Below are 11,492 nucleotides of genomic sequence, written 5' to 3' on the forward strand. Positions count from 1 at the left end.
GATTCTCCCAGGGCCGCCCTTACTCTGGCCTGCTGGGTGGGCCCCGGCGCCCCCTGCTGGCGATCTCAGGTGCCGCGGCTGCCGCGGGTCCCTGTCCTTGCCCCGGTTCCCCTCCCCAGCTGGACACCCGGGCTCCAGAGCCGGTAATGCGGCTGCTGATCACTTTCGTAAATAAGTTCGTGTCTGCACTGGAGTCAGCTGTCTGTGAGTGAAGATTGAAGTCCTGAATCTCTCTCGCTTTTCGTATTTGGAGCACGTAGCTTTCGTTTGTGAAATACATAATTTTCTTGGCCTAGTGGAAGCCACTCTCAGTTCTGACTATTTCCAAAGAACGAACCATTAAGACCCAAACTCCTGCTGCAGCCCACAAATGCCCGCCCTCCACAGTGGGAACGGGGCACGATCTGCCCAGGAGAACCCCTCGTGAGAGTCGCTGGCTTTGCCTCGAAGGTGAATGGTCTCCCGGCCCTCCCTCTGGGGCCCCCGCGGCAACGCGGGGCTCCAGGCGCTCCACTGTGCCCGGGTGGACGCCCTCGACATTTGTGTGTTTTTAGGAATTGAGAGTGAGGCGTGACCAGAAAAGGCGGGGGGAGGGGGCAGAGAATAACTGAGCTGTGCCACGATTATGTCCCCTTTTCTGTGCGATGCCATGCAACAGTGAGCCACTTTGCTCTCGATCTTAACAAAACAGGAGATTCCCTCTGGAAGAGATCCCGCTGGATGAAAAGGAAGCAGCTCAGTGGCTCCACAAACTGTACCAGGAGAAGGTAACGGCACTCAGCTTTCCTCCCCGGGGGCTCGTGAAGAGGTCTCGAAGGGGCGGCTCGCAGGGCAGGTGGGACCTTCCGGAGACGGGGGCGGGGCGTCTGCAGTCCTCGAACACCTCTGCCTTCTTTATTCTTTCCATTTTCTTGTGAGAAATCAACACGCTGGAGACGAGTGTAAAGGATAACACGGTGCTTCTACAACCGCGGCTGGTTAACGTTCTGTCACATTTGTTTCCTTTTTCGTGTAAAAGAAGGTATCGATCTGTAGCCTCCACATATATATATATATGGGGTGTGTGTGTGTGTGTGTGTGTGTGTGCGCGTGCGCACGTGCGCACACCACAGGTGACACGAGGTTATCCTTATGCCGCCCACCCCGGTCCTTCCCTCTCCATTCCCCGGTAGCACGCCCTGCCCTGAACGCCCTGCCAGCTTGGTTTCCGTACGTGGGCAGGACGTTAGATCTTCATCTTCAGCATCGTGGGAGGCGTAGAGAATGAGAAAGTCCTTTCTGCATTCAACAAGTACCCTTTTAAAGGCACTGACGAGCTCTTAAGAAAATCTGGGAAATCTCTAAGGGTCAAAAAAGGAGGTTGAGCTGAAAAGCAGGTGGCGAGCCTGTGACCCGGGAATGCCACGCTCCACCAGCGGGTTTTGCGAGTCCCCGTAACCTGGAGTCTTGATTTTTAGCGCCTACCCGGAACAGAAGATCAGGGTTTGATCTCATGCCAGGTCCCTGAGATCCTGAGATCCAGGCCTCAGGACCCTCCGAGAGTTTTCCCTCGCACGGTGAACTGAAAGAAACCTACTTTCCAGTGCAGGGAAATGGCTCTGACGCTCCCCCTTCTCTTGGTCTGAACAAGGGCTCCCTGATAACACGTAACCACACGTCTGCCCTCGAACGGCTATGCTAGCAACACAGCTCAAGGAGAACAGAACCAAAATATCAACACAAGTGGTTCTGGCAAATCACTAGAGTTCCTGAGAGAAGCCCACGCAGGACCGGAGGGACGTTCCTCCAAACCTCAGCTGCTCACGATCTCCACGGGGAAAATTCTGTCGGGGAGGAGCTCATAACCAGACCACGTGGGCAGGGCGCACAAAGAACCGAAGAGGTAAACTCTCCAAAAACTGCAGCCAGTGGAACTGTCAGAGACTAAAATCATTGCGTCCGAAGCGATGGGGCAGAAAGAAGGAACTGAAAAGAAAAGGGAAGGATCTGCAGAAAAAAAGGCAGATTTAAGAAAAACCGAGTCGAATTTGTAGGCAGGAAAAATCTAGCTGTTGACAGTAAAATCTTAATTAATAGATTGAACAGCAGATTTGATACAGCTGAAGACACAATTAGTAAAGTGGAAGATGGAGAAGAAATTCCTGGGAAGGTAGCAGGAGGGAGTGCAAACATAAAAGGAAGTACAGAAAACACGGAGGGCAAAGTGAGAGGTCCAGAAAAGAACTGCTGGTGGGTAAGAGACAGGAGTGGTGAGGAGCAGGGGTCAGAAGACCGCCGTCAAGCTTCTAGCACTCGTCAGGTTCAAGAGCCACAAGTCTGGAACAGGGTAAGTGAAAAGATATCCACTCCCCAATTATCACTGAAATTGCAGAACACCAAAGACAACCAGGAGCTCTTAGAACAACCAGAGAGTAAAGACCGATTCCCTGGGAGGGAATGACCGTCAGTTGACATTAGACACACATCTTACTATGTATCACAACCTCTTCTGAATGTCTTACGCACATTTTGTCCTCACAGCAACTGCACACAACACTCTGGCAGGTGCATACGTTATACGTGAATACACGTAGAAAAACAGAGAGCACACACAAAATAGAACAAAGAAAATAATAAAAACAGCATATGTCATTGTGATGGAAAGCAAAGCCACAGGAGTGAATCAGCTGTACCACATGCTTTTCCTGTGAAAATATTAATGATCTAGAAATCCCCGGGCAAGACCGACCAGTTAGAAGCGTAATTGCATCAGTAGAGACAGAAAGGTGAGCTGACCAGAGAGCAGAGGACAATGGTGACAGTAGCATCTCTCACTTAATGCCCGTACATTTGAAAACTTAGACGGAACGCGGGATTTCCAAGAACACAGCTCTCTGCCGAAGAGAAACGCAGCCTACGTGCAGAATCCGTACGGCGTGTGTGTCTCGGGTCGGTGGAAAGGCAGACCTGGCACTCGCCAGCTGGAAGCGGGGAACGCGTCCCTGAATCTAGGTCCGCATCAAAGAGTTTGAAACTCTTGCCACAGACATTTGTGAGCAACGGCATTTGCGCAGCGCGAGATGAGCCATGACCTGGTGGCGCGTTACTGGAAAATAGGGACCCCGTGTGTGTGCTTCCAGTCACTAAAATTCCATCCGCGTGAACGAACTGCGGACCATCAACACGGCTACACCTTGGGGATGTGGTGTACGGAGATAGCCGGCCGCGGTGTGTGGGGGACGTATGACGCCCCTCACGGGAGGCTGCCAGCGCGTCTCGCACGCGTGCCCGTTGAGCGTGTGTGTGATCGGTGTGGGGGGAGCATGGTGACCCCGGAGGGGACGGAGCGGGGGCCTCATCTCCGGCTCCCAGGTGTGCCTCCCCAGATCACCTGGTGCAAATGCACCAAGCGACAAGTTTTGACATCGGCGACTTTTTGGGGTATTTTTATATTATCTGCCATGTTTTTCTCGAGTATCGAGACATATACTAATACGGTAGGCTCGGCTGTCCTTCCTGTCACATGTATTTTACAGTAAGGGCCGCATACCGCGTGCTGTCTGTTTTTTCTTTCTCCGGTCACCATCGTTTTTATGTCTGTCAGCGTTGACGTACGTAGATTTAATTCACTCCTTTTCTTTTAGAAGATCTTTGAAAAGAACTTTTTTTTTAATTTAATAAATTCCACCCCCGATGTGGGGCTCTAACTCACGACCCCAAGATCAGGAGTCCCGCTCCAATGACCGGGCCAGCCGGGCACCCCAGTTCACTCCGCTTAAATGCCCTCTTCTGGTATTGCGCCATGGGTGACGGCCTGTTGTCCTCTCTGCGGACAGTCAGGTCGTGTCCCGCTCTGTGCTGCGTGTTTCTTGGAGACACGGACTCGAGCTGTCACCGTTGGCGTAGCCTACTCACTTTGCGAAATGTTTCTAAGCTGTGCTTCGAGGAGACGCCCAGTTCACGCTGAGCGTGAGAGGCCCCTTGCCCCCCGGGTCGTGTGAGTAGAGGGTCCGGCTGGCCCCCTGCAGCGACCAGACTCAGCACTTGGATCCCGATGCCACAAACAGCCTCTGAGCGACGTTGACACCCTACACGGCTACCTCCGGTCATAACCTAGGAACGGACCACGCTCTCACCGGCGGAGTACAGAGGTCGTGCCCCGCGGCTTCCCCATTCTGCAGATGTGGAGACGGGGCTGCGGGTGCCAGGCGGAGCCGTCCCTGGGCCTCCCGGCCTCCTGCCCTCACGCCGTCTGCGCGCCTGCTGCACGGTCAGGAAGTGGTACCGTGAGGCCAGCGCTCCTGCCTCCTGGCCACTCGAGCCCTCCTAGAATGTGCGCTCTGGGCCCGTGGCCCCGGGGCCCCTCCGCCGCCAGGCTTCAGGGGGATGAGGTCAGGGGTCTGCAGGCGTTGGCGGTTGGGATCCTCGCCAGCGCCAGCATGTTGAGCAGAGGTTTGCAAGGAAGGGAGCAGGCGGGGCAGGGGAGGGTCGGGAGGAGAGGGCACGAGCTCCGAGAGCCAGCTCCAAGAGGCCGCCTCGGCGGGTCGGGCCCAGCATTTCGTCTCAGTGAGACAGACCCAATGTGACCGAGTCTGAATGCTCCCGTGTGCCGTGGGTGAGTGCTGTTCCCCCTGAAATGCGGGCCAGGGCCACACGCCGAGTGCATGTGCACACTGGCACACGCTTCCCGCCGGGGGAGGGAGGGGGGGGCCGTTCAGAACGGTGCGAGGAGCGGGTGTGTAAGTGCCGCGGGGCCGCGAGCACCGGGTTTTTGTACAGGTCCACCCTCAGGACAGCGGGCGGGCTTGGCCGCCTCCCTCCCCCTCCCCCACCCCTGCAAGCAGGATCCTGCCACCACTCCCGGGTGGGTGTCGACAGGGGGTGGGCCTGAGCCCTCCCGGTGGTTAGACAGGGCAGTGGGCGGGACCAGCAGCCCCAAGAGGAGTCACGCCCCCTCCCCGGGGAAGCAGACAGGTGCCTGCAGGAAAGGATGTCCCTGATGGGAGGAGCCCCTCCCCTGGGAGACCTGGGGGCAGGGGGATGCGTTGTGGCAGGTGCACGACTGGGCTCCAGGCAGGTCAAGGCCGTGCCCCACCCGCCCCACCTTCAGAAGGTAGCAGGAGGCGATGAGGTCAAGGCGGAGGTGACTGCCTGTGCCTGGCTGGCTTTGAGCTCTGACACAAGCAGCCGAGGGGCTCCGCAAAGGACACACCGTCCCGCATCTGCCGCGCGCTCACGGCTCGCCGCTTTCTTTACGCGGAACTGTTTTAGGCTGAGTCCGTTTCCGTGGTCAGTACCGGTCAGTACAGCGGCCACTGTCGTTGACTCTTTCAGGACGCGTTGCAGGAGATGTATAACCAGAAGGGCGTGTTTCCGGGAGAGCAGTTCAAACCTGCCAGAAGGCCGTGGACGCTTCTGAATTTCCTCTTCTGGGCCACGGTCCTGCTGTCTCCTCTTTTCAGCTGTGTCTTCGGCGTCTTTGCGAGTGGTTCCCCCCTCCTGATCCTGACGTTCCTGGGGTTTGTGGGGGCAGGTAACGCACGCGAATGATAGCACAGCTCAGGGTCGGGGATCGTCTGCGCGCCGGCCGCAGAGCTCCGCAGGGAGCTGGGTGCGCCTGGAGCCCTTTTGGCCTCAGAGAGCGGGCTCTGTCGCTAAGCCACAGGGTCGTGGAGACCACAGCCAGGTCCCGGGGCCACGTGCTCTTGTGGCATCCTTGCTGAACTGGCAGGCGCCTGTGGGGAGTCCCTGAGCTACTCTGTCTGCGTTCGGGTTTGGGGGGCTTGGGGGGGCTTGATGGTCTGAGGGTCTCTGAGGACATGGTCATTACTGTCCCGAACAGAATCGTGGGCGCTCAGGACTCCCCAGGTATCCTTGTCGGAGGGACGGGCACCCAGTCTGCCCCTGGGCACCTCACAGGGCAGTGCAGCCCCCACCAGGCCCGCACCCACCTCCTGTCGCTGGAGGAGCGGAGGCCATCACTCCCCCCCAGACGGGCTGAGCACGGCAGTGGGAGGGGCCGGGGGAGGGGAGAGGGCTGGCCTGCCATCCCCTCGGGACCCTGCCCAGTAGCGAGTTCCCTCGTGGGACGGCCAAGCCATGGGTCTGACCTTGCCTCTTTCCTATTTCAAAGCTTCCTTTGGAGTCCGCCGGCTAATAGGAGTAACTGAAATAGAAAAAGGCTCTAGCTACGGAAACCAAGAATTTAAGAAAAAGGAGTGATTCCTGGCTGTGGTTGCGCACACGTAACCCGACGGCGGTGTCCAGTTAACTCAAAAACAGAACCACACACCCAGATCGGAGGAAAAGACACTTAGAAACTATTTTTCTTATTAACTGGTGACTAATCTCAACCAATAAACCTTGAGCCAAGAGCAAAGCCGTCGGAAGGCCTGCGGACGAAGACGCCAGCGGCACCCCGGGCGGGGTCCCAGGGTCCCACGAGCCAGGCTCCGAGGGCGCCGTGCGTGCGGGCCCACCGCTGCGGGGGGCCGGGTCCCACCCCACCGCGACCTCGCGAGAATTCTGCCTGCCAGAGGGAGCCTTCGGCCGCTTTCTCTTCTTAAACTTAGATCCATTTTTGGTTTTTACCAGTTATTTTGGGAACTCCCCCTGCCCCCCCCCCCCCCCCCCCGCCTCCTCCCCTGACCCCAGCAAACCCTCCCCGGCCCTCCCGGGAACGAGGACATGTCAGCCCCCAGGCCCACAAAGCACCTGCCTGTCCTGTCTTCACATACGGGTGTTCTCGGGTGACCAGGGCGCCAGGTGGCCGGGTAGGTGCCCCTGAGCTGGCGGTGGGGACGCCCCACCCCGGCTGCCTGGCTCCTCCCTGAGCCTGTGTGGAAGCACTTTACATCTGTTTCTAAAGTGATCCGCCCCCTGAGACCTCTGTCCCTCTTTTTCCCTGCTCAGTCCTCAGCCCCTCTACTGGGCCGCACCCCTGCCGCCAGCCCCGGGGACAGCTGCCCTGCAGCCCACGGGCCTCTTGGATGTTGGTTTCAAAGAACGTCCCCACCAGACCTCCTCTCTTCCGGAGGCGGTTGGAGACTGTTCCCTGGGAGCTCGTCGGCTCCCAGGGGTTCTATTTTTACTGTTGGTCTGTTCGTGGCTCTCGTCTCCGTGAGAAGTAGAGGTGGTGGCCCCCCCCCCCCTTCCCCGAGCAGGTGCCTGGGTGCCCGGGGCGGGGCTGGGCACCTCCTTGCGCAGGCTTCGCCTGGGAGCCTGGGAGCACTGCCCCGCCTCAGCTCCCCCTGCTGGGGGGTGTCTGCCAGGGTCCCGACTTCGCTGCAGCCCTGGGCGTGGGGCTCCCCAGCAGGCCTCTCCCCAGGCTCGGCTCAAGCATCCCGCCGTCCACTCGCTTGCATCAGACTTCTTTCTTAAACCTCCCGCGTGCTGTTTTCAAGTCACACCCCCCTCGCCTTTTTTTTTTCTTCCCCCCCTCTTTTTAGCAAAGGAAGGAAAAGTAACGGGTGTTAGCCCTGGTGCACTGGAGCCAGCGTGCCGGATAGAGGCAGGTCGGGTTTTCTAGGAGAAAAGGTGGAGGAAAGAGGCATGGAGAAAATATAGACTAAATTGGACAAGTGCCTCTGCATCAGCCCTAAGTGTGTATTCTGGGAGGCTCTCTGGGGACAGCACGCGGTCTCTAGGACGAGGATGCTGCTGGGTTCTGGGTGAGAGCACCCCGCCCTCCCCCCGCTGCAGGGGGGGCCCCCGCGGGTTAGTCTGCTCTCCTGTGGCCTGCTGCTCCCGGCTTCCGTGTTTGTGTCCTGTGCTAATTCACTAACACCTAAAGCATCTTGAGAACGCTGGGAGGGCACTCCTGTGTGCATGCGGTCCCTAGAAGGCCCAGGTTTAGGTCTTGTACCTTGTAATTCATGGTTCTCCTTGGCCAGAGGAGTTCTCTCCCCCTGAAATGACTACGTACCAGGCACCCTCCTCCCGGAGCCACTGGAGGGGCCGTGCGGGGTCCGGGTACGATGGAGGCTGAGGGCGGGCATAGGTCTTAAGTCTCGGTGATTCCCTTCTGATCTAACACAGATGAGCCCGTGCATTTGGTGCCCAGACCTTGAGAGCAAGCAAACCTCACCATGGATGTTTGGGGGGGGGTTGTTTTTTGTTTTTCTGTTTTTTGTTTCTTTTTGGAGGGGGATGGATTTTGCTTTACGTCCGCTTTAGAAGGAGAGGGAGAGGGGGCTCCTTTAATTTTCAAAATTAATAAATCGCAGAATAGTGCTTTTCTTCTTTTCTTTTCCTTCACGCCCACAACTCAACATCGTTGGTGGCTGACGTCACGTCCACTTGGAGGCCACGTGTTTGGACGGTGCCAGCCGGCCGCGGCGGGGGGGTGGCTCAGGGCCCGGACTCTGGCGCCCTCCACGCGGGGCGGTGGGCCGGGGAGCGTGGGCGACGTGGGCAGACCCCCTCTGCCGGGCCAGCTTGCCGCTCCGTGCGCCTCCGGAGCCCTCGCCCCCCCTCGCCGGAGGCGCGGCGGGAGGCCCCCCGCGAGCACCCCACGGGCTGAGCTCCAAGCCTGGGGACCGCGGGCGGCTTGCCTCTCAGGCACCAGGTGCCGCGTCTGGTCCGCCCCGCCCGGCGAGTGGAGTTTGGGTTGTGGGCGCCACCCCCCCCCCCCCGTGTCCAGCTGGGGAGAGGACCACAGATTCTTTGCCCGCAACCCCCCCCCCCGAGTTCCAGGGGCTTCTAAGGTGCCTGTGGCACTTCCTTGTGACTCTGTGGCAGCTAGCAGCACCCGGGGACTCTGGTGGCATCAGTGACGGTCCCCACTGCATGCAGGCGAGGAGGCCCTGGGGAAGGGCTTCGCTGGTCAGAAAGAGAGCCCGTCCTCGTTTGCGATTAATCCGAAGGAAGAAGTGGCACCGGCTGTACTGGGCCTGGTGGCCGCGTCCTTCCTGTGTCCCCTCCAGCCCATCCTCAGGAAGCACAGCCTCTCGTAGACATGAGCTCTGCATCCACAGACCGCTAAAGAGCAACAGAAAACGGCGTGAGCAGCACTCCATTGTAAACAGGGCAGGAATGCTCACTGACGCGTGCTGGGTCTCTAGCTGTCCGTCCCCGGGACCCCTCCTCGTGCACCGTGGCTCGGGAACCCTTCCTTCCGCCCATGTAGTTCCCGAGCGTTGAGGCCGATCTGAAGAAACAGCACTGGGCTCAGTCACGTGCGGTGCGGGAGGCTCCCGTCTGTCCGGGCCCACGTGGCTACCGATTTGTGTCCTCTCTGGGATGACGGATAAGTAACTCTCTGCATGTTGCTTTGTCTCTGCCCGAGACGCCTCTAGGACCAGCCAAATAGGATCTTTCCAGCCTGCTGGTTTTCAGCCGCACCGTTCAACCTCGTGTGTAAACTCACGCTTCAGATTTCGCACCCAGACCTGCATGCTTTCCCCAGCATGCGGCACTCGGTGTTTAGCGGTGTGATGTGGCTTCTAACCCTTCCGCGGTGTAACCAGGCTTAGGGCCAACACGGAGGGCCCCGCACGCCTACCTGCTTCCTCTGGACACGGCACGTCCCTGGCCCATGTGCCGCCCCTTTCTCTCGCGAGGTAGCTCCTGAAGAAAAGCGAGCCTCTGTGAGCACCCGGGGCCACCAGGGTGCACGCGGACATCACCCCCCGGGCTCCACGTCCTCGCCTCTTGGGGCCCAGACACGCGCACACACACAGGGTCGGGTCTGGGGCGGAGGATGGGACGCTCCGTTCCGCTTGGCTGGGGGATGGACACACATGCACCGAGTGTCACCGCAGGCATTTGCCGCCGTCCAGTTTGGTGAAACCGGTGACGTTCCCACAAACTGCTCGGGGACGTGAGAGGACAAGAGCACTTTTTGGGGACCCAGGAGGTGGCTGGAGGAGTTGACACTGGTCGGCCCCGCCACCAGCCGAATATTCTTTTCAAAGACAATTGCTCAACGGTTCTAAGCCTTTTGTCTCTTTGTTCATAAACCTTTTAGTTTCTTTCTGTTGCAAAAGGGGACAGAAATCACACTGCGAACGAGGCACTGAAAGGCACTGAGTGAATTAGGCTGGTTGAATTGAGCCAGAGCGACTTGATTCAGTGGAGACGCACCTCTGCTCTGCTTGTATTTATTGTCTCAGAGTCGTGCGCTGTGACAATCAGACGTGACTTGCCTCGATGCCGGGAAATTCAACTGGCTTCTTGAACGTAAAGACCGTCCATAAGCGCTGTAACTGTGACGGGAGTCTCTCTCTCGGGAAAAACCACGCAAACCATTGACTCGTGCAGGCGACGGGCGCTAGGGTTCTTCTTCCATCACCGATGACCTATCACACCTGACTGTCGGCCAGTTTCGAAGAGTGATACGTTATATACAGGGTGCAAATGTACTATATGAATGTTTCCTTTTGTACACTTCATTTTTTTACAAGTTTTGCTACTCACAAGCTGTATGTAGTTGAGGAGAGCGGTATTTTTGGCCTCTAGGAGCCTGTGGGGGTGGGGTGGGGCTTGGGGGAGCTACCTTAGATCTTAAAAGCGTGTGTCCCAAACAGCTGGCTGTGTTTGCCGCGCTCCGTAAAGATCACTTTGTACACGGTCATGTGCGAACCTGCCTGAGTGATGGTACCTTCTAGAGAAAATGCTGCAGGCGCCATGCTGCTGTCCCAGAGAAGGACGAAACCTCCACAGTAGAGATGAGAGCGACCTCGGCCTCCTTCTGTTCCTTTGCTTCTAGCCCGGGTCGCCCCGGGGGGAAGCGGCGGACCTCCCCGCGGGCCGGCCACCCGCACACGCCACCCCCTGAGGGGCCGCTCTCTTTGAGGCTGTCCTGCTGGCTGCACTTTTCAAGCTTCTCCATTTCATAGAAGATGCTTTTGGAAGGGGAAACTGCAAAGGAGGGTGACCATCTGGCAAGGGCAAAGGAGAAAGTCGGCAGGTGCATAAAGTGCTAAGTGACCCTCTGCCTCAAAAGGGGTCTCAAAAGCCATCAAGAACAAAAGGTTTTCCAATGTAGGCATGTATATATCAAAAATTATTTTTTTGTAAGAACAAATTCATTCTGTGGAGAAAACCAAGGAACAATTTTTCTTCTTTATAAAGAAACGGACTCTTGTTAGAACCTATTCTAGGTTCTCATGTGTCTGTCTTGTGGAAATAAACTGAGCTGAAAGAATCACGGTGTCCCCTGTTCTCCGGAACGGCCCCCCGGCGGTGTGCTTTTCTGTTGCGTGGGGGTGGGGCCACGTCCACGTCCACGCTCCGCTCAGGCCACCCGAGGCCAGGCTCACATTTCGGGCTCTCCCAAAAGCCCCACGTCTACACTCGTTTTTAAAAAACTGGTCCCCAGAGCACCCCTGCACCAGCCCGTGCACACGCACATGTACACACGCACATCCGTGCACACGTACACAAACACAGGCGCAGGACCTGGGGTGGGACGATGCTATCTTCCCAGGAGGCAAAACCCGTTCCGCTTGGTCTTTTGGAACAGCAGGGTCCGGCCAGACCCTCGTCACCTACGCGCGCGGTTCTGCTTTGTC

The 11,492-nt window shown here is 57.9% G+C and overlaps 1 protein-coding gene across 6 annotated transcripts in view; it reads left to right on the forward strand.

Moving 5' to 3' along the window:
• Positions 1–11,125, forward strand: part of AGPAT3 (1-acylglycerol-3-phosphate O-acyltransferase 3) — an 85,083-nt gene extending 73,958 nt beyond the window's left edge. For all 6 annotated transcript variants that reach the window (XM_086676092.1, XM_086676093.1, XM_086676094.1 and 3 more), the window contains 3 exons: positions 692–767; positions 5,314–5,512; positions 6,113–11,125. In XM_086676092.1, the coding sequence (XP_086532218.1) occupies positions 692–767; positions 5,314–5,512; positions 6,113–6,201 (364 nt within the window). In that variant the 3' untranslated portion in view covers positions 6,202–11,125. The remainder of the gene's footprint in view (positions 1–691; positions 768–5,313; positions 5,513–6,112) is intronic.
• Positions 11,126–11,492: the final 367 nt, after the last annotated feature.

This window comes from Puma concolor, chromosome C2 (assembly GCF_028749965.1).
Source record: "Puma concolor isolate L17-30 chromosome C2, mPumCon1.1.hap2, whole genome shotgun sequence".
In the NCBI taxonomy this organism is placed as follows: Eukaryota; Metazoa; Chordata; class Mammalia; order Carnivora; family Felidae; genus Puma; species Puma concolor.